Source organism: Miscanthus floridulus, chromosome 1, assembly GCF_019320115.1.
Source record: "Miscanthus floridulus cultivar M001 chromosome 1, ASM1932011v1, whole genome shotgun sequence".
Classification (NCBI taxonomy): Eukaryota; Viridiplantae; Streptophyta; class Magnoliopsida; order Poales; family Poaceae; genus Miscanthus; species Miscanthus floridulus.
Genome location: NC_089580.1, coordinates 107,346,978 through 107,370,354, shown reverse-complemented (window position 1 = coordinate 107,370,354; position 23,377 = coordinate 107,346,978). Strand labels below are relative to the sequence as shown.

The window sequence follows — 23,377 nt, the reverse complement described above, 5'->3', positions numbered from 1 at the left end:
AGCTTGAGAAACCCCGAGATGGATCTTGAGCTGGCCATTTTCCTGAGTCGCTTTAGAATAACAGTCTTGGGCCGCCCTCCACTCTCGAAGGAAGCGCCAGGCATCATCGCCATTATAAGAGTCGAAGGAATCTGACGACGAGGCCGACGCAGAAGATGCAGCATCAGAGGGCTCGCCGACCCTAGGAAGAGGACGAAGACTATCATTCAAAATGAATCTATAGACAAATCAGAATAGTTCATCATCATGAACAAAAGATGTCGATCTCACCACATGCGTCAAAGGCGCTGGATCACTGGCATATTCTACTCTGGAATCTCCTCCACTGCACGCTTGCCGCGGTTGTCCTCACTGGCCATGAAGTTGATTGGATCTACAAGAGAGAAAGGAGGCCACTATAGAGGTTATGAGGGTGGAGAAGTGCAAAGGAACAGGAGCAGTTGCGAGTGTAGATGTGTTCGAGGCTGAAGCCCTCGGCTGATATTTGAAGCCACGGAGTGAGGAGGTGGACGCCTCGGGACTTGCAAAAGGCAACTGCTATTAACAAAAGGTGAAGTGCCACCTCACTAATGCCAAATAGAATACGGCATTGGGTGACTAAGGATAGAAGATCGAGGGGTTCTCTTAATAAAGGCCATGTTTTCAGACTTAATCGGATTAAGGTTAGAAGTTTGGAATCGGCTATTTTCAAATTGGCTCTTCAGCCGAAAACAAGGAACACAACGAGGAGAAAAAAAGTATGGTTATCCTTGATTTTACACAAGATACATGTTGATATACAGATTATAAGTCTAGAACATCCTGGATTGCTTTCAATACTTCTAGCTGGATAACATCAACTTCTACGATTTATTGCTTGTCTTCTTCGGCTGATCTAGGAATGTCCTTGAGGCTACTGTGGATGGCCCTGCCTTCTCTGACTTTGGTCAGCAGTTCTTGTTTCTTTTGCTTGATGGCATCGGGTATCTGATCCAACTTAGACTTGTGGCGATCAATGGCAGCCTTCACGTTCTCTAGCTCCTTCTCAAGTTCTGCATGTTTGATTTCCAATTGAAACAACTCTGGGTCGATCCTGAGGGAGGAGTTCTTCAAATCATCAATCAACTATGTCAGCTCTTTAGCCTCTTGCCTGTTGGAGTTCCTCTTGGCCAATAAAGCTTCACAGTCGGACAAATTCCTTTGAGCCTTTTTCACCTTTAAGGCCTAATCTTCAATAATGGATAAAGGTGACAAGACTCTGGAAAGAACTGGGGATGGATTACCCTTAATAGACAAGAAGACTCTCTGCAATGAATCAGTGTCTTGGACCAAATCAACCATATTCTTCTCAAACAATGGCAATATATCCCTGAGCCGATTTCTAGTCTCTTCTAACAAGCTTCCTTAGAAGAGGTGGCTGACGAGCTGATTTCATCTTCATCTAGATACTCCTCAAGATTAAAAGAGTAGCTCCAAGCTAGAAGATTGAGTGCCTATGTATAAGAGAATCTTGATTAGGAGGTTTGGATCAGTTTATAATAAAATAAACAGTGAAGTGGATACAATACCTTTTCTATGGTAGCCTCTATCTGAAGAGGAGGAACAACTGATGATGCACCAATGATATCTGGTTGAATCAGCTCTGAACTCTCAACATTAACATCTACAAACATTAGGGAAGATTTTTAGTTCGTGTTTGTTGTAGAGAAATAAACTAGGCATATGACTTTCTTACCTTCAGTTGTGTGCTAGACTGGGGAATCGACAGTTTGAATATCAGCAACAGTAGGATCATTTTCGATAAGGAGACTGTCAGACTCCTACTCTTACATAGGTGTTTCCTTAGGAAGTATCTGGCATAGTAAGAAGTCAGATGAAGGATAAAAGTTGAATGGAATCAAGAATTTTTGAGAAACTATTTCGGCAGCATCAAGGATAAAATGGAAGGACTTATGTCTTCTGCTATTTTGGAAGCATATGTTGTTTCAACCAAGATTGGCTCTTCTTGGGGATTGGCTGATGAAGGTCTAATTGATGCTGAATTGAACACCTGGGCCAAACAGCTCCGCACCTAGAACCGATTGGGATGCGATGGTTGATAACTATGAAGAAAGGGGATCAGAAGTTGAACATCATTTTGAGGAAAAGATGAATTGTTTACCTAAGCAGCTGATGGTCTCATTCTATGGAGTCTTTTCCTAGTAATGGTTTTCTGGGATGTACCTTGGGCTGCTTTGCGCTTGGAAGATTGATACGTTACGATCGCTGGGGCAGCATGAGTTTTCATTAGCTTCTTCAATGGAGGCGCACTTGATCCTATTCTTGAGACTGGGCATGGTAGCTGATAATTTATGGGGTGCCCTTTCCTGACCAAGCTTGGGGGATCGAACTCGATGTCCTAAAAAGATTTGTTAGAACAGTTGGCAGGGGAGGTCATCGGATAATTTTTCAGAAAGAGAATAGTAAATTACCTCAGTGTCAGAAGCAAACTCTCTATCCAGAGCAATGCATCTAGGATGGCCCGGCACATAGAAGAGATGGGAGTGCCATTCTTGCCACCAAGAGTCAAAAAGGTTGGAAGAGAAATTGACTCTTGCCCAGTCATGCAAGTAAAGAGAAGGGACATCTAATCCTAGTTGAAAAACTCTAGAAGTTTCTATTACTTCACTGATACCTTCTCTTGGCCTCAATATATCCTTGAAGAACATCTGAGGAGGCAATTGACCAAGACCAAAATGATGAGCTACAAAAGAAGGGTTGTAAAACTCATAAGTTGGAAGGTTTCCTGGAAGGAAGGAGCCTGTAGCCATTTTGCCACGACCATGACGAAATTCGGCTAGAAGAACGCATGGCTTGATGAAGGAATTAAAGATTGTTGCCACCGTCTCGTCCGAATAACCTAATTCAAATTGAAATTTGAATGGGAAAATCAGTTCATTGTTCTCATCCTCATCATATGGTAGCCAAGTCAGGATATCTGCATCAAACCCTCTATAAAACTATTTGAAGAGATGGCCAACATCGATATCGATTGTTATGACCGATGCAGCCTCACCATAGCTCATGCACTGACGGGTTCTTCCTTTTTTGCCTCTATATTCCTCATCAAAGTTGGAGGAAGGGAAACTCTGACTTCTGAGATCAGGCCTTACAATCTTGTGCATATACAGGTTGAGCCATAATTATATCAACCACCAAGGGCCACTGATAGTGTACACTGGTTCATTCTTCAGTAATTGGGTGGCTACTTGGTGCATCAGATGATAAGCAGCTCCTAGCAGATACTTTCTGAGAGGTATATCCTTGCCTACTGCTAGATGCTTTGCCATGAGTTTGTGATTGTAAGTTGGACCATAAGATGGCCCACAGAAGATGAATCTTTCTAACCACATGTTCAGAAAGGCCATATATTCTTTTTCGCTAATGGATGATTCGTCTTCAATGTGGTTCAGAATGTAATTGGCCCATCCTGTGCAGTCTGATATCTTGGCTAATTTCTTGGATCCAGCACTTAAGAAGTCATAAGGCTGCATCGATCCTGTTATTCTGAGGACGGTCAGCATATAAACATCAGCCAAAGTGATAGTCATTGGGCCATGACAAAAAACAAAGGCATTTAGGGTGTTGGACCAGAAATAAGATGTAGAAATCAGGAGTGGATCATTCCTCTCCATTCCAGACAACAAAAGTGTCAGGCATTGATTCGGATCATAAAGCTCCCAATTTCCACCCTTTTTCTCTGACACCCTGCGAAATCAATTTCTCCATCCCTTAGGCATTTTGGGCCAGCTTCTGAATGGAGTCTTGGTGTTCCAGGAAGACGAACCCACTACAGATTGTTTGAAGGGGATTTGGTTGGTTTCTTGATGGATAAAATCAGATGGGTCAGGGTCACCCATATGCCCAAGAAAATAAACATTGGGAGCAACAACTGATGGAATAAAGATTTTGTTCCTCATTTCCTAGAAATCGGATGAAATAAATTTGAGAAGAAAGGAAATACAGGGTAGTGACCGGTACTTGGAAGATGGAGATTTGGAAGCATACCTCAAGAACGTGGTCGATGGTCACCATTGCGGCCGAAATGGATTTGAATCTGAGGGAGATCGCTCGAACAAAAGCTTAATGGGGCAGAAGATTTGCTAGGGTTGAGACTTTGGCAATGGCGACGTCGGCTGTTAAAATTTGCTCGAGAAGGAAGGGGAAAGCAAACGGGCTGAGTAAGTTGGAAAGGATACTATTGGGATATTACATAAGGCTCAGACTGGGAAGTCAGGAGTCACGCGTATATCTCAGAATGAAACGGTTGCGGCGTGATAAATGGATAAATAGGAATTTTAGAATAAAATCATTTTTATCCCAAAATTGGGGGGCATGTGTTTACACCAAAATTTGGGAAGAAGAACGTGGGAACTCGAAGCTTCTAGAATTGTGTCGATCAAGGAATCGATTGCATAAGGATCGATATCAGCTGTTTCAGATGCAACACTGGAATCAGCTCTCTTTGAATGACGTTAGCAGATAACGATAATGAGCTATGGTTGGCGTCGGAAACTACATATTGGACTCTACAAAAATGGAAAGATTAGGGTCCAAGTTATCTTAAGATAGGAATGTTTTCTTTTATACCAAAGATTGTAATGAGTCATACTCGAGTAGGATTCATGTCTAGACTCCGGGTATAAATATTGGACCCCGGCTATTGTAAAGGACATCCAATCAATCAAACACAAGTTATTTACTTTTTTGGCTCTGTCCACCCCTTAGGAGTAGGAGTAGAGTAGATCTCAGTGAGTTCTTTAGCAAGAAGGGCTGCATTGGTCCGGCCGACCTCCGGTTTGTCTGTAAGTACCGTCATGGTTTATACTTTGGTTTGTACGGCTGCATCAATCCGATCAACCTCCACTGCGAACCTTAGTATAAGCTAGTTATTGACTCTTATCTAGTTCAAGTACGGCTGCATTGATCCGGTCGACCTCCACTGCTCGAACTAGATTAAGGTCAAGTTATCGGCTCTACCTAAGAGTGGCTATCTTTGGTAGATTCATTAAGTTACCGATCTTGCAGATGTTCTTATCATCATTAGTTTGCAGCAACATCAACCTGCTCGGTTAAGATCGATTTAGATCGGCCGCATATCCTTTGGGTTCATCGTTTGCTTTCTCACAACATGATACTTCTTACAATGAATGATGAGTTATGTCTTATCGGCTGTTCTATTTCGATCTTGGTCGTGCATAGTATGCAGTTAAGGCACGTATGATCTTGGAGAGGTTTGCTGGTTAGTTAAATCTAGTCTACGGTTCACTATTATGGCTGTAACGATCCAGTCGATCCCCACTGATAGCACTGTAGATTGGAGGTTGCTAGTTAGTAGATCTGTTCTTGATTAGACGTGACCTTGACTGTTTGCTATGCCTGCATCAGCTAAATAGCCGATCACCTATGTGTTAACGCCTACAACATATTTACATGATTCTGTTAAACGTGAATAGATCTATTTACTTTAAAGGCTTGATTTGTTGTCTTTATCACGGCTGCATCGATCCGGTCGAACCCCATTGCTAGAGATAGCAGGTTAGGTCTGATGAGTCCATAAGTTTGTCCATGTGAAATAGTCGATTGTTCACACGCTGTAGTTCTTTTCACCTGAATCGGCTATTTTAGCCGATTCATCCGAGCCTTCACGTATAGCATGTCTTCCGGAAAGCCTATCGAAGTATGGATGTTTTTACGGATTCCTCAGTTTTAGTTTGTTACTATCATCATAGCTGCCATCAATCCGATCGAACCTCACTGTTGGTGGTAACAGATTAGATTCAGGGCGTTTGTAGGTCCATTCGTATCAGATAGTTGATTTGTTCGCATGCTATATCCTTTTGTTGTTATATTCATCGGCTCAATGCTTTATACTGATAACATCTTTCTAGTTGATGATCTCATTTACATCTACGTGTATTGTACCTGTCAACATAAAGTCAAAATGCTACCCACGAGCTTTATAATCTGTAACAGCCGATTTCTGTGCGTATCGGCTATTTAGTCACCTTTCATGTCTAGCTGCTCCCGAAGCGGCACACTTAGAACTGTCTGGGCATAGACCAGCATGTTCCACCTTAAATTACTGATAAACTTTCTCTCCTTGTTAATTGCAGGGTCAAATTTACTAGCACGCCTCAGGAGGAATACGTAGGATCGGTTATCCCTACGTTGAAGCCACGTGGATCTCCAGCTCCATCAAGCAGATCCTTCTGGCTTGCTATGTGTTGACACATTTTCGTGCCGACAGTCCTCCTCGGCCTGGCTACCCTTACGACGCCTAGGCCTCTACGACAATTCTCTAGTTGGTGCTCCTACTACTAATCCAATGGCATCCTAGAACTAGGCTACCCTAGCTAATGCTCTCAATGCAGCCCAATGCAAACTGGTACATGGACTTCAGTGCGTCCTCGCACCTCTCCTCGAACCCCATGGAGACCTCCGGCTCTCATGGCCTTGAGCTACGAACCCTAGCGAGGCCTCTTGCTCCATGGTGTGTGTGGTTCTTCCCTCGCAACACTGTGAACGGACTGGCACACCAGCCTACGGTGCCCTGTATGGCGCGCAACCCTATAGCTTGTTTGAGACACCAGTCCATGGACACTGCTGAAGGTTTGGCATGGCCATCTGGTTCTGGTGGCTTCCAACGACCCCTGGTCACACTGGTGTATGTGCGGCAAGAGCACTCTTCCTGCCCTATGGCTCCAGCGGCGCCCTCTAGCACCACCTCGGTCATTGTACTGGCTACTCTGTGCTCCTCCAAAGCACTGATTGTCCCTATTCCGCCACCATCAACTAGCATGCTAAGGAAACTAGGGCAAGTCCGACATCAGCCAACTGCAAAAAATCTTTGACCTATTCATGGTTACCACAAGCATTAACCCTCTACCTAAAACATATCAAGGTGGACTCAAGTACCCCAATTGGAAACCTACTATGGAGTAGGAATACGGTGCTCTCATTGCCAATCAAACATGGAATATTGGGTCACCACCACCACATGCCAACATTGTTTAAGGGAAATGGCTCTATCGCCACAAGCTCAATGCTTATGAATCTCTAGGTCGATACAAGGCTCGTTAGGCCATGCATGGTTTCTCTCAACAGCAAGGTCTTGACTATGATGAAACATTCAACCCTGTGGTCAAGCCCACCACTATTCGCATGGTATTATGCCTCGCTATCTCTAGTGATTGGCCTATTCATCAATTGGACATTAAAAATGCATTCCTGTATGGTACTATCAATGAAACTATTTATGTAACACCGCTGGTGTAACGAGCTTGCTTAGCACTGAGATTGAAGCCCGAGAGAGATTAGCCAAACAAGTTTTTGGGTTTTAAAAATTTTAAACCCACATGAAATGATAAGCGAAACCTATGTGACTCACTTTTGTGGACTCAACTAAATATCCAAGTTAACTTACTTAGTGCGTAAAAGTGCTAATGAAAATCCTAACAAGAATGGGATAAGTTGTTTTAATTGTTTGGCATGAAAAACAATTTATATAAACAAAAATAAAATATAACTTGTGTGTAGTACTTAAGTAAAGTTGAAAATGCAACTTTAAATTTTGAAAACGAATGTTGTTAACCAGTGTTCTTGGGAGCTCATAAAGTGAATTGGAAATTAAAATAAACCCTTTTTGTTAAGTTGATAAACACTTGAACCGTGTTTAAAGTGCCATTTTTTGCGAATTATATTGAGCAAAATAATTAAATAGTGCTTAAATGTTTTGTTCGTATGAGTTAGTATGAAGGATGGACTATTGCATGGCATACTTGTTGGATGGAGTTAACAAGGTTTAGACCTTCTAAAATTTTGGCAAAAGGGCTAGTGGTTGTTAGTCCAAAACTAAAATCTTTAATTTTTCTAAGTAGGGAAAGGTAGTAGACAATGCCATTTTGGCAATTAATTTTTGAAAAATTTAGTTAAACACTATAGTTGTGTTTTGGCACTGTTGATTGCATCGAAGTGTGATCTTTGTAATGGAGTAGTGGTTAGAGGGGTTTGAGCTCGTTTGGGCCATGCAAAAATCTTGTGAAGTTGCAAGAAGGTCATGGTTGTTGGCGGTTGTGACCCATGGCCGCGGTCACCATGTCGGTTCATCATGCCATAGCCGCTGGCAATGCGCTATCCCGCAGGCTATGCCCTGCCGCACGCGCGCCGTTGTCTGGCCCGTTGCTGCACACGGCTACCGGCTGCTGCGAGGTTGGGCCGCTGCACTGCTGCGATGCTGTTGTGCGCCCCGGTCGCGTCCTTGGCAGTGCCGAGCACGTCACCGAGGCCCCTCACGCATGCCACTGCTGTGTGCCGGGCCGATGCCGTGACGCGCCGCACCACTGTGCCTTGGTTGTAGCTGCCCCATCATGCGCAACGCGCTCTTAGCCGCGCACCTCACCTACGCGCCGCGCTGCTCTTGTCATGTCGCCTGGCCTTACTGAGCAGGTCCCGCCATGAAGCTACAGGGAGGGTGGAGCCTCACGCACGTGGAGCAGTCACCGTGTCGCTGCCCTCCCCGTGCACCGTTTCATTGCACCTGGCCCGCGCGACAGCCTTGCGCGCGATCACTATTTCGCTACCGTCGTCCGCGTCCCGCCAAGGCCGAGCCATCCCATCCCGACACGCCACGACACGCTCTCTCTGAGCCTCACCCATGTGGACGCCCTGGTTTCATTAACGCAGCCTCAGCCGAAGTTGGCCGAGCCTTGAAGGGTCGCTGCCTTGTCTTCCCTTTACCGCCGACGGAACCGCGCTGCTTCGCAAGTTAAATGCGCGTTGTCCATGATATCTCATCTTGATTCAGTGCTCTAGTAGCTAGGAATAGAATCTAGCTAGCAGCCCAATCCGCACCAAGGCACAGGCAAGCCCTATTGCTAGCCAGATTCTAGTTCGTCGATTGGTTTCGCTGCCATGCCGTACTAGTGTTGAGGGCGAGCCTCTTGTCACCAGTAGCAGTTCAATTGATGGGTGTTTCGAGCTCTCCTTGACCCCCTCGTGCCGGTGCTTGCCTTCTTTTGGTTAGAAGCTTCATCGGTGATGAGGTGACGCGCCGATGTCTACCTCGGAGCATCGCTGCCCCACCAGCTCGCACGTGGCCAAACCACCTCAGCCCTTCCCGGTTTCAACCGTCACCATCGCGTGCACCTCGGTGAGCTTCGACTGCTTTTCTGCCACTGCGTTACCTTCGTTAGGGCTCTAGGTCACCGGTACGGCCTCACCGTCGTCACAAAACGTGTTGTCCCAGCCGCCACCGTGGTCGGCTATGCTGCTGTGCCTCTCCTGGTACCTAACTGCTGCCTCTAGAAGCACGCTGCCGAAACTTAGATGCTCGGTCGTCGTAGGTCATCGAAGACCCTTGCTGATGGCCGGTGTAACCGTAGATGTCGCCGATGTGCCACGCCGTCACGCGTGCGCATGCTGGGGAGCCGCTCGTTGCCAAGACAACAGTTTTCGGGGGTGTTTTGTGCTGAGCTTGAGTCTAATGAAATAGTGATTCACTGTGTCGCTTGATTGTCTAATTGTGCGAGCCCTGTTTTGCAAAAGCACGAGCACGCGGGGCTCTCCTGCCTTGAGCCGTTGTTAGGCCAACCGACCGAGCACGACCACACCCCATGCGGGCTTCGCGGGCCGCTGGACCGGATTAGTCGCCACCGGCCTTTTCCTTTTTCTGAAATCATTTTCTAATTTAGTTTCTAAAGCAAACTTGTAAATTCCATATAAATTTGTGTAGTTGACAAAAAATGGTGAAACTAATTTTGTTAGGTTCCTAAAATCATGATCTATCTGCTAGTATATCTTGTTCACATAGCTTCATTGTATTTTCAGGAGTTATCTAATTAAATTAAGATGCTTAATATTGTTAAGATATAACTTGTAGGAATTTTGTAATAAATTGGTGATAGTGTTGGCTCTAAAAATTTCACAGTAAATTTCTCATATTATTAGGTGCTCACTGTAATTTTTATAGCTCCATAATAATTAGTTTGATAAGATAGCTAATGAGCCCTAGTTTGAATATATATTAAATCAATCAAATGAAGTAAAAAACACCTTGGGATTGTAGAACTAAAACACTTATCGGGAAACAACGCCTACGTTAGTCATTAGAGCTGGCTCGTAGCTTAAGAGGCGTAGTCGTATTTTAAGAGTTGTGGTTACCGTTGATTAATTGTGTCTCTGCGTTGCATCCACGTATGTCATAATAGGAACAATGATGGATCGTGGAGATGGTCGGAGTAGCAGAAAAGATGGTGCCCTGATGATCGTGTCACCATGATGGAATGCTAACTTTTGGTTATATCTTACCCAGGCAAGCCCCGGTGCATAACCCCTATTATTCTGCACTTTAGTTTATGCTTGTGCATTAAGTTTAAAGGAGTTGAATGAAATCCACTTGCATAAATATATCCTTATCCTATGAGTCTTACTAGTATGATAGGATCATATAGATTGCTATGCTATAGGATTCCGGTAGAAGTCGAGTGATTACTTATCACTCGCGAGAGATAGGAAAAGATATTATTGTTACTATTAGCATCACATGGAATATGAATGGATAATAATTGGGGATCGGGCGGAACTGTACTTTGGATTTGAAATTGGATTAGGTTGGGCATTCGAGCGAGGCTCTAGATGCACTCGTTCCGCCTGTATCGATTGAGGACCATCCGTTGTTGTGGATGGTAGTCAGGTCATAGATTTATTATCCTGAGCACATACTTGCTTATGGGAGCGAGAAGACTTGTTACTCTCTTGTCATGGGTTCTGGCTCTTTCTGGACAGATTTGTAGGGGTGGGTATTAGGTGGAGGTCTAAGCACCATACTGAGACCGGGTCTCAGGTGTTGGGTGCTTGGAGTTCAAGTTTGGATGGGAACCTGGACCCCTTGATAGGAGTGGAACGGGTTGGTCTTGTTTGTGCCTGGGGTATAAGCGAGGTGTGTGTTTCAGGGTACCCATCTGGGGTACATTGATTCACGAATCGTTATTTCTGTGAGATGGTATGACTTGGCTATGGTCTAGCACCATAGTAAGAACTGGAATATGAAGGATGATAAAATGGTTCTGATTGCTTACCACATGCTTGAAAGTAGCATATGTGCCTACATAGAATGGTTAGTTAATGAACTAATGATAACTGCGAATAAAATTAAATATAAGGACGCATGTTTAGTAATGCTTCCAATAACCCACAAGCTAGATAGCCTTGCATATCCTTAGAGTCTTTTATTTTCCTCCTGTCGGGTAAGTCTTGCTAAGTACAATCGAGTACTTAGGATTTTATTCCCCCTGTTGCAGGTGACCGGAGGATACATAGATCTGACTCTTGTGTGTGGAAACCTCCTGGTGGGCTCAGACAGGATTCCTTTCACGCTACGACCATAGTGCTTATGTATAACCCTCACTAAAAGTTTTTAGACGAAAAGTTTTATCATCTATCATCATATCTAGTTTATAAATGTTCACTATGTTAGTGATTCACCATTAACCTTTATTTTTGCTGTAACTCTCATCATATGTTGTTCTCCGCTGCAAGATTTGTAGGGGTTTAGGGTCATAGATTTATTATCCTGAGCACATACTTGCTTATGGGAGCGAGAAGACTTGTTACTCTCTTGTCATGGGTTCTGGCTCTTTCTGGACAGATTTGTAGGGGTGGGTATTAGGTGGAGGTCTAAGCACCATACTGAGACCGGGTCTCAGGTGTTGGGTGCTTGGAGTTCAAGTTTGGATGGGAACCTGGACCCCTTGATAGGAGTGGAACGGGTTGGTCTTGTTTGTGCCTGGGGTATAAGCGAGGTGTGTGTTTCAGGGTACCCATCTGGGGTACATTGATTCACGAATCGTTATTTCTGTGAGATGGTATGACTTGGCTATGGTCTAGCACCATAGTAAGAACTGGAATATGAAGGATGATAAAATGGTTCTGATTGCTTACCACATGCTTGAAAGTAGCATATGTGCCTACATAGAATGGTTAGTTAATGAACTAATGATAACTGCGAATAAAATTAAATATAAGGACGCATGTTTAGTAATGCTTCCAATAACCCACAAGCTAGATAGCCTTGCATATCCTTAGAGTCTTTTATTTTCCTCCTGTCGGGTAAGTCTTGCTAAGTACAATCGAGTACTTAGGATTTTATTCCCCCTGTTGCAGGTGACCGGAGGATACATAGATCTGACTCTTGTGTGTGGAAACCTCCTGGTGGGCTCAGACAGGATTCCTTTCACGCTACGACCATAGTGCTTATGTATAACCCTCACTAAAAGTTTTTAGACGAAAAGTTTTATCATCTATCATCATATCTAGTTTATAAATGTTCACTATGTTAGTGATTCACCATTAACCTTTATTTTTGCTGTAACTCTCATCATATGTTGTTCTCCGCTGCAAGATAAAAATGTGAACCTAAAATGTATAAACTCTTTTACAAGTAAAACTGTCTTAATTCTGCTATTGCATTGAACTTGTTTAAGTACTCTAATGTTGTAATAAAGTGATGTAAGAAATGGTTAAGAATGTTGTAAGCTTTATTCTCTCATTTATGATCTTGACAAAAGAATGTGGATTTTCGAGTTCTCCCTTGGGGTGTGCTCAACGGAACGACACGATTTAGTGCACTCTCTTGGGTACTTAGTGTCTAATGGAAGACAAGTACTCTTGGGAGAGCATTAGATTAGGTGGTTCTGCCATAGTTTACTGCCAGTAGCCCCCTGGCTTTGTTTATCTGGATCGTCCTGGTCATGTGTGCAAGCTCAACAAAGCTCTCTATGGCCTCAAGTAGGCCCCATAGGCTTGGTATAGCCGCTTCCAGGTGTTCATCACATCCATTGGATTCCAAACTTCTTAATGTGACACCTCACTCTTCATCTTCACTCATGGCATGGATGTGGCCTACCTTCTCTTATATGAGGATGACATCATACCAACTGCTTCATGGTAGCCTCTTCTTCAATGCATTATTGGCTCCCTGCCGCAAGAATTTGCCATGACTAACCTTGGTGATATCCATTACTTCTTGGGAGTTTGTGCACAATGTTCATCCTTCCTTTCTCAAGCCAAATATGTAGCTGAAATCTTGGACAAAGCCAACATGTCATCATGCAATCCATTGACAACTCCACTTGAGTCCATTCCAAGCTGTATGCCCAAGATGGACCACCAGTTGCTGATCCTACTCTATATCACAGTCTCGCAGGTGCCTTGCAATACTTGAATTTCACATGCTCAGATATTGCTCAGTTCAAAAAGTTTGCTTGCATATGCATGACCCTTGTGAGTCCCACTTTGCTCTCATCAAACGGATTCTGTGATATACCAAAAGCACCATAGAGTATGGTCTCTCTCTCTCTCTCTCTCTCTCTCTCTCTCTCTCTCTCTCTCTCCCCGTAGCCGGTCACATGACTTGGTAGACTACTTAGATGCCGATTGGGCAGGTTGCCCGAGCACTCGTTGCTCTACTTCTAGGTATTGTGTGTTGCTTGGCGATAATCTTATATCTTGGTCTTCCAAGCGCCAACACACAGTCTCACGATCGAGTGCTGAAGCAAAATATACGGGAGTTCCAAATGCTATGGCCGAGGCTTGCTGGATTCGCCAACTCTTGGGAGAACTTCTTTGCACCTTAACACATGATGTCACTCTTATCTATTGTGACAACATCAGTGCCATGTATTCGTCAACAAACCCTGTTCATCACCAAAGGGTCAAACATGTGGAGATTGATCTATATTTTGATCGGGAGCGGATGGCCCTTGGTATTGTCTGGATTCTTCATGTTCCTACGTCTCTTCAGTATGCACATATATTCACTAAAAGACTACCGACTGCTGTATTTACCAACTTTTGGTCCAGACTCAACGTTCGTTCCTCTCCTGGTTGACACTGCGGGAGGGTATTAGAATATGAAAATATCTCCACGCTTAGTCATGTACTTTGTAACCTATATACACTTGTTCAATGAATAGAAACTCACGATGGGTATCCTCCCAGTCTTGTGTTCTCACAAGTGCAACACACTTTCCTTAGCAAAAGAAAATTGTTGTTTGGCCAAGCAAATGGTAGTGTTCAAGGCTTAAAAGTGGAGAGGGTAGAGTTGGTTAATTTTACACTGCACTATCTCTGTCTGTTTGAAAAATAAACAAATAGCTAGCACTCCTAGCTGTAGGAAATGCAATTACTACTGCATGCACATTGTAACTATTTTGAAGAGGTTGTGGAGGGGCTAGTATCATGTCATCACATTTCACCAGTAGTTTGCAATAAAATCACTGTTTAACAAAATATCTGTACAGATCTGAAATTAGTACATTTAACTTCTATGATTACATTGGATAGAGTTCATGTCATCAGAAAGGCACTGTATGGCGCTTCCTGGCCGATAAACTATGTCCTTGAGGCATATCTTGAGTGCAATTTGGGACGAAGTGAATAAATGAAGTATGAGGGGGTAACCTGGATTCCCATGTCAATAGACGAAATTCTCCTTTGGGCCTAACAGAAGGATCTAGCAGTAGTTCTCCAAACGCTACCTTTGGTAATTCTGTTTTGGCTAGAGCGCTACTAGTACAAGGTAAGACGCGAAGGGGATTAATAACAGGACTCAAAACGATGTCCGTCAGGTCCACCTCACGGCCTTGCTCAAAAAGTAGATTTGGGCGCTGCCCATAAGCGATGAGATTCTTCTCAACCACTTTTCTGCACTTGTTCAATATCGAAAGCCAGAATTGAGCATTCTGGTTGCTTCTCAACACGTCAGCCAATGCATTTGCTGTAACAAGTGATCCACCCTGATGCAATTCCTTGGCAAATCCTTCTGCTATATGTACTAGTCTTGGATGCTCTGCCGGGTCCGCACTTCCAAATGCTAGGTTCTTGAAGAGGTACCAAAACTCCTCGTATGACAGACCATCAAGAAAAATTGGTCTTACTGACCCAAACCTTGCTAATCTTCCAAGCTTGCTTATGATGATCACCTTGCTTCTTGTACTAGTTGCTCTTGTCACAAATGAATAAAACTCATTCCATTTCACGTCATCAACATCTGAAACCAACTCAACTACTACAAGTGACGACATCCCCACCAGGGCCTTTTCGTGGTCGACGATGGTCAGGAAGTTGTCTCCGTTCAGATGCAGAATGGAAGCGAATTTGGAGCGTACCCTCTCGTCAGCACATACATGGGCGACCAAAGTCTTCTTCCCAACTGCAAGAGCGCCGATGATTGGCAGAACAGGAGGTGGTGCACGGTCATCTGATGGGTTAGGCTGCAGTAAGAAGTTGAGGAGCTTTTGCTTTTCTGCATGTCGACCAAACATGAAATTGCCGATGTAAATATATGCATCGTAGGGCCTACAGGACAAGCGCTCATCACACCCACACAGAAGCACAACGAACTCTGATATGTTCGCCACAGCTGTTTCCAGATTCTCCAACGCGGCGTGTACCTTGTCCTTTTTCGCCGAAGCAAGAACTGTGCGGGGACGTTTGAGACGAGTGGCAGAACACAAGGAGCTTGATGAGTCGCTAACCTCGTGCTGGAGCTGGAATGTCAAGGTATCCAGCGCATGGTAGCCCTGGTACATGGCCTCCGATAGCATCTTGAGCTGCATCAGCATCCCAGAGTTGCTGATGTATCGCGCATCTGCCTCCTCAATGACGGTGTGAACCCTCGTCAGGAGATGCCGCAGCCTCTCCCGCCTCTCCTCCAATCCTTCATCTTCATAGCTGGAGCTGGAGCTGGAGCAGTATCTGTTAAAGGCGAAGGAGATGAATCGGCTGATGAGTTCACCTGCAACCGCAGCTATGGCAGATTCCATCGACTGCACAGAGGATTGAAGAATGGACAGGCAACAACTTCTCCCCTCTCTTTATGACAAGGACGATGTGTCCTAGCGTTTGGTCGTTTCTTCTGGAATCTCTCTGAATACTTTTCCGTCTTTCACGCTCCCGAAGTCCACCGCATCACACGTGTTTTGACCAAAAGGGCTTAGAGGTGACCAACTGTTCCAAATGCACGAGAGCAAGACGCGTTAGTATACCAACACACAAGTCTAGTATACCATCACTCTATCTATAGACTAAAATACTCTTTTTTCGAAAAGGCCTCTAAGGATGGTTTGACTATTCTTCTGCACCGTACAAAAACACATACCCAGGTTACAGAGTTGATTTTCGTCTTCAATTCCAAATCGATGGCATGGATAAATGCCGTGTACTATCTTTAGATGCAACAATGCTAGCCTGGAACTATTGATATACCTTCCCTTTCCTGTAGCGTAAGGAAAAGTAATAAAACAGATAGCAGAGCAAATCTTTATTATTTCTATATTCTAGGTCTCAGATTTTTTTGTTATTATTCAGATTCAGACAATATATAATATTGTCAGTGCTTCAGTAGAGTAAAAACTGAATTGTCTGCTATGAATTATCTTTTTAATTTTACTAGTTGATTGTTTAAGTTTTTTTGTCTGAAAGCTCAAGAACCTAAAATATAGAACTCCAAATCTTTATTGCCTTGGAGATGGTGTTGGTTCTGTCGACAAAGTCAAAGTCCTCCTTGTCATATAAAACTCTTCTGTGATGCATGCAGCTAACTGCTCCTAGTTAATTATATTAGTCTCGAACATCCTTCCAGTTCATTCATTGTTTTATTTGAGCATGCTATATACCCGGCTGAATACAAATGCATGCTGCCAGTCATTTCTTCTGAACGACTTAAAACCTCAACGGAGGTAGCTCTATCTGCCATGTCTGGCGAAATACTCAGCCGACTCATCTCCTTCATAATCAAGAAACACACGGACAGGTCATGTGTGGAAGAATAGCTAGAAAGGCTTGAGCATCTCCTGCTGATAGTCCATACTGTTGTCGAGGAGGCCGAGGGACGATACATCACCAATTCCAAGATGCTGGTGCAGCTCAGAATGCTTGTTGATGGTATGTACCGAGGCTACCATGATGTGTGCTCAACACCTTCAGGTTCAAGCCTGTTGAGGAAGCCCCACTCCAAAACCAGGTGACACAACCAACTGCCTTGTCTGCTCCTCTTAAGCGCACTCGTGAGCTACAAGCTTCTCTGGAAAAATTGGAAACCGTTGTTGCAAAAATTGACAGAGTTTGTCATTCTACTGGGTGGATGCAAGCAGATGCATAAAAGGCCCTATGACACCAACATCTACATGACTACATTGACAACTTCATGTTCAGTCGCGTCGTGGAGAAGCAGGCATGGGCGATGGGGGCGGCGGGAGGCTCACGTTTAGTTGGGTATGCTTCCAATGATGATATGGTTCTCTCCTCGGTATAGCACTTGAAAAGCAGCAACTTTATGAATGTAAGCCGCGAAACATTCATGCCTGTAAGGACTTTCGTTGTTGTTGAGTTTATTTCAGATGTGGATGACAGTGAATGGGAAAAGTTTTATTCAGCTGCATCGTCACACATGGGGGCAGGAAGCAAAGTGGTCATCGTAAGCTGGTTCCAAGAGATAGCGAGGTTTGGAACTGTAAAGCCAAACATGCTCAGAAGCTTGTCAGATGCAGAGTTTGGTTACCTCTTCAAGGTACTCGCATTTGGAGGGACAGACCCGGAGAATCACCCACAACTAGCATCAATAGCTATGGAGCTAGCCACGAACGTGAATGGGTTGCTCCGTGTAGCGAATATGCTCGCTGACTTGTTAAGGAAGAATCAAAATGTCCAGTTCTGGTTCCATATATTGAAGAGGTTCATGAAGTCATTAGAGCGTAATTTTTCCAGGTTTGGTGAGCATCCGAAGCAACTTCTTGAGAGGGACCGTCCGACTGACATAACAATGCTGGTTCCGCCTTCTTCTGCTACACTTCGTCTCATGCCATCCCATGACGAAACTAGTTTACTGCCCAAGGTGAAGCTTGCAGACGTGGTGAAAGGTTCAACTACTATTCTACCCAATGAGGAGTTTCAGATAACTATATGGGAATCAAGATTACCCCTTTTACTTAGAGGGTGTTTAGTTGGGTGAATTTTGGATTTTGGGTTACTGTAGCATTTTCGTTTTTATTTGGCAATTAGTGTTCAATCATGGTCTAATTAGGCTCAAAACGTTCGTCTCGCGATTTCCAACCAAACTGTGCAATTAGTTTTTTTTTCGTCTACATTTAATGCTCCATGCACATATCACAAGATTCGATGTGATGGGTACTGTAGCACTTTTTTGGAATTTGGCCTGGCAACTAAACACGGGCTTAGTTTATCGCAAACTGTATCGCTGACGGGCATCCTTGTACTTCCTCAGACACCAAGAGGCATAAGTCAGCATGCAAACAGTAACATCTTGTCATTTGGATTGCATGGTGACGAGATCCTAATATACGAGTATATTAAGTCTCGGGATCAAAAGTTCCCGACCGAGAGACCCTCCGACCGACCCCTCTAGGATCGCCCGAGCCACTACGTGAAAAATAGTTTTTAGCAACGGGATAAATATTTTTTAGGGGCGGCTGGTGATGGAGCTGCCCCTACAGTGACGTGCTCGGGATACACGAGACCAGCCGCCCCTACAAATGAAACAGCAGGGGCGGCTGGATTTGTAGGGGCGGCTCACTCACTAGCCGCCCCCGGTGTTTCTATTTGTAGGGGCGGTTGGTGATTGAGCCGCCCCTAGAAATGCCCCACGCATACAGTCCAACTGTCCAAAATATCTACTGCTCTTCTCTCTCTCCGTCTCGACTCCCTCTCTCCCTCCCTCGCTCTCCCTCTCCTCCGATCCCCTCCGTCTCTCCCCCACGCCGCCACCTCCCTCTCCCCCACATGGTAACGGGACCTCCCTCTCCAGTGGATGAGCCCGTTTCTGCCGACGTGAACCGCAGCGCCGGCGCCCTCCATCAGATCCACCGCTCGGGGATTCGTTACTCGCAGATCCGCCGCCCTCCACCGAATCCACCGCTCGGTGTGTCGCAACTCCCAGATCCATGCAGGGGAGGCCGATCCGCGTTGGGCAGGACCTCGATCCGCGCTGGAGGAGCTCGATCTCGCTGATGCCACCGCCGCACGAAGGAGGATCTCGATGGAGAGGCCACCGCCGCCAGGCCCGCGCGCGAGGACGCCGCCGCTGCCGAGACCGCATGCAAGGCCTCCGCAGCCACGAACTCGTGCCAGGGGGCTCGCTCATGCCCGCGCCACCGGTAGCCGCCGCACCGAGAGAGCGCCCCCGCGCACGCGCCGTGGGCAGCCGCTGCCCTAACAGGGCTCCCTGATGCCCGCGCCGCCGCCCTGTCCCCTTCAAGTCCCAACCTGCGCAAGGTGCCCTCTCTCTTACCCTCTCTCAATCTCCCTCTCAGATCTGCTCTCTCTTTCCATTCCTGCAAAGGATCTATGTTCACAGTTGCATAAAAATGATGAGATCGATGTTTTGGTTTAGAATGGAATATGGTCATGTTGATATTCTTGCTGCTGTCTACTTTATTCTGCATAAAAACAAAAATTAGGTCAATTTTTTCGGTATGTTTCTATGAAACTAACATCCTGTCATAGAACAACTCAATGATTTAGTGGAGGTAGTCTAACAACTAAAATATATGTCAAATATATTCCACCTTGTACTAATTTCTCAGTCTCATTGATATGTGCTGCATGCTGGGTTTGTATATTATTTAACAGAGTATCATGTGCTCCTGACATCTTAGGTTTCCGAGAATATTTGGAGCTGGAGTTCTACAACCATATCTATCATGTACAAGCATGCTCCCGTGCAGGTATAAAATAATTTTTCCTCATTTCTTGTAATTAGCTCTTGTTGTTGCCTTTAAGTTTTAAGTACTTAATGTTACATGCCTACTCTGATATTGCAGTTTTACTAGACAATAGAATATTCAAATGTCTCTAGTCAATGTACTTAGCATGACAAGCTAGAGGAAATTTAAGTGACTCTGAATCTCTGATCATTGATTTATAGTTGTGGCATGTCAAAATTTTCTGGATTTTGCACCAATACTACCTTTGCTTTGTATTTTATATGACAACTTCAGTGCTGCTGCTTTGAGTATTGTGCCTGAATGCTAATTTATTTATAACTGTTTTGCTTAGTGCTCAATGCTCACTCTTAATTACTAGTTCTAACTTTTAAGTGCTCACTTTCACTGCTACTGTGCCTGAGCCTTATTTAGTTGTGTCCACTAACATGAATTGTTTTTCCTTTCAATTTACTGTACTTTAACTATACATCCAAATTAGCTAATTACTTTAATGTTGTACATGTCTGAATGATGGAGAGGACTATGACATGGGGGCTGCACAGGAGAAGACAACATCGACATGATTAATATCAAGGTATACCATGCTTCTACACTACTATAGGATGTAGCAACGGTGCATTTGTTAGAACAATATGTGTTCTTTATTCCTTGTTGACATCTAGCATCTCAAAAGAAGATAGCTATAATATATGATCTGATCCAACCTGACCTGACTATAGCATAGATTAGTGTTTTCTGTCACCATTTCAAATTAGTTCTGCTTGAACTCATAAGTTAGATGTCAACAAGGAATGGCATGTTACGATGTTGTGGTTCGTGGCTCGTAGATCTAGCCGATCTGTTGGCTTGCTTGGAAACCTATGTAGATCTTTGAGTTTGTTTTAAGATTTTAAGATGGTTGCAATGCCATAGCCCTTTCTACGTGAGTTTCTGCAGAGTTTATTTCAGCAAATAGCAAGTGTGAACTAGCTATTAGTATTTACACTTGCTATTGGGTTGAAATACAAATTTATGACATCCTTTTGAAGGCATTATGTTCATTTGCAATCAAATTGTTGTTTCTCTATGTTGTGTCTGGTCGCCTGTAGTGGATCTACATCAAAGTAGAATATGCCTGTGAAGTTGCATTGAATGCTTCTTTTGTTGCTGCATCTATTGCTACTTTTGTCACCTACCTTTCTCACAAATGGCACAAGAAGGAATGGAACTATGATATCAACTTGGTTACCTGGTCTGCTGGCTTATTCTATGGCTACATGACGTTTGTTCCTCTTCTTTTATATGTTATTCTCAAGTACTTCTCAGCACCTGCTGGTCTGGTGTAACTGTGGTGCACATATACTTAGGAATTACAATTGTTTTAGTTTACAATTGTGTGCCACTATGGACTATTGTTAAAGTTGCTTGAGATTTGGCCTTTTCTATGGGAAATGTCCACTGGATTCTAACACCTATAAAGCAATCAGCAAGCTTGAGTTTAAATAATTTGCATTGCTTTTGTATGAAAATGAAACCAATCAATTCCAAGGGTCATTACTACCACCATTTACCAATATTATTTGTTTGCTAAGCTATATCTGTCATTTACTGATTCTCTGTTGACGAAATACTAGTATATTACCTGTTAAAATGATTTGGAGCATTTCTACACTGCTTTAGCATTAGAAGTTGACTGAAAGTTCTTTCTCCTTTTGCATGACAGCTCCTGTCTATTGTGCCAATAGAAATATTCAGATGGGTGATTGCTGGATACAAATAGTTAAATAATTATTGCCAATAGTTAAATAATTATTGCATGCCTTGTCTTAAGTGCTTATTTACTCAAATGAGCAAGGTCTTGTCCTTGTTCATTCACAAGCCTTTTTAGCTAGCTCATGTGATGTCTCGGTGTGCATGCATATATGTACTGTATTGATCTCAATTGGTCACTAGCATATGAGCAGTACTTTTGCAAGTTTTAAGTTAATCTCTGTACTGATCCTTGTTTGCTCTTGCCCATTAAAAATATATGCATGTGTTTCAGCTCATATATGTGAAGCTATATAGCAGCAGCAGTTCAATTCAGTTCAGTTCGGTTTTGAGTATTTTTTCACTCTTCCAATTAGCAAGTATTGAAAATAATCATTTCCCTTGTTGCCTTGCTTGTGCAGATGTGCAGGAAAGTAAATAAAGAGCAGAAAAAGAGGATGGTGGTGGTCACCTAGATGCGTTCACTGCTCGGATGAGCAGAAAATATTTTTATGCATAGTTCTATACATAGTTGCAATCTGAGATGTTAGACCTTTGTTGCATAATGGGCAGTAGGTGATACAAGCATATAGACTACGATTTGAATTATATAATGCCCTTGTGTTGTGGTCAGATTTGAAATATATATATATATATGTATATATATATATATACATATATATATATGTATATATATATATATATGTATATATGTATATATATATATGTATATATGTATATATGTATATATATATATATATGTGTGTGTGTGTGTTTTCTGGTCGAATTTGAATTATAAATTTAATTTTTTTTACGGAAAAATGTACTATAGGGGCGGTTGGTACTGTAGCCGTCCCTACAAATCAATTTGTAGGGGCGGTTGGTATTGTAGCCGCCCCTACAAATCGATTTGTAGGGGCGGCTGATAACACCAGCCGTCCCTACAAATCGATTTGTAGGGGCGGTCTGGGAACCGCCCCTATAAATACATGATTTGTATAGACGGTTGGGTAGGGGCAGCTGGCCAAACCGCCCCTAAAAATGGTCTTCAACCGCCCCTAAAAACCCTTTTTGACGTAGTGAGGGCTCGGGGTTATACCCATCGGGTACGCTCGCGCGTACCCTCAGGCCATTGAATTTTCGCTCAGGGCTCTGGGGCTCGACCGAGCCTTAGGCTCCCGATCGACGGAAGCTAGGACCCGATCCTTGGCTCCCTCCCGGCCTCCCGCACCAACCAAGGCCTGGGCACAAGAAGGTACGCCCCGAGCCACCAAGGCTCGGGGGCTCCCTGGCGCTGCCCCACAGGCGTGGCACCGCCAACCACTTCTCCGACATGATCACCCAAGGGGCGTGACGCAAGAAGACAAACTCCTCCGTGGCCTCCAGGGGTTTGTAGGCTCCTGGGCCCACATGTTAGCCCCTCGAGCCGGCCTCCTTCGCCATCAAGAAGCCTCCAAAAGGCACACCTAGGGAAGCCGGTCCAAGCCGACACAGCCTGACGCTCATCGTGTCATAACAGAGCAGCCGGACGACGCCTAGAGCTTCTTTGGCTCCACGACATCGCCACAGTCCACACGACGCTGCTACAAGACCCTCCTGGACTCTAGCTCATGTAGACCATAGGCTCAACTCCCACAAACCGCCATATACCCGACCTACCTTGGAATATAACGGGGAGGTCGGATCCTAAGAGGGTGGAGGAGGATTCCACGCGGATCATTCGCGTCCTCACCGTTTCCACTCGAGCTCTACACCGAGAGCAGGGCAACCCAGAGCTCCTCCTCCACATCTGTCGTCTTCCTCCTCTCCGACGAGAGGGGAGGCTCCACCGGCAGCAAGGGGTCCCTAGGATCAGCACTGAGCAAATCTCTCTCTTTCTCTTGTACACT

General features: G+C 44.3%; 1 protein-coding gene and 1 pseudogene across 1 annotated transcript; one reads left to right on the top strand and one right to left on the bottom strand.

The window, feature by feature from the left end:
• Window positions 1-14,265: 14,265 nt before the first annotated feature.
• On the bottom strand, window positions 14,266-15,847 carry LOC136490710 (disease resistance protein RGA2-like). Its single transcript, XM_066486913.1, has one exon. The coding sequence runs from the start codon at window positions 15,840-15,842 to the stop codon at window positions 14,373-14,375; it is 1,470 nt and encodes a 489-aa protein (XP_066343010.1). The 5' UTR covers window positions 15,843-15,847; the 3' UTR covers window positions 14,266-14,372.
• Window positions 15,848-16,712: 865 nt separating this feature from the next.
• Window positions 16,713-18,028, top strand: LOC136461094 (uncharacterized; annotated as a pseudogene).
• The last annotated feature ends 5,349 nt before the right edge of the window (window positions 18,029-23,377 follow it).

Bases quoted from the DNA above. Each gene is read 5' to 3' on its own strand.
- LOC136490710 (XM_066486913.1), bottom strand. From the start codon at position 15,842: ATGGAATCTGCCATAGCTGCGGTTGCAGGTGAACTCATCAGCCGATTC.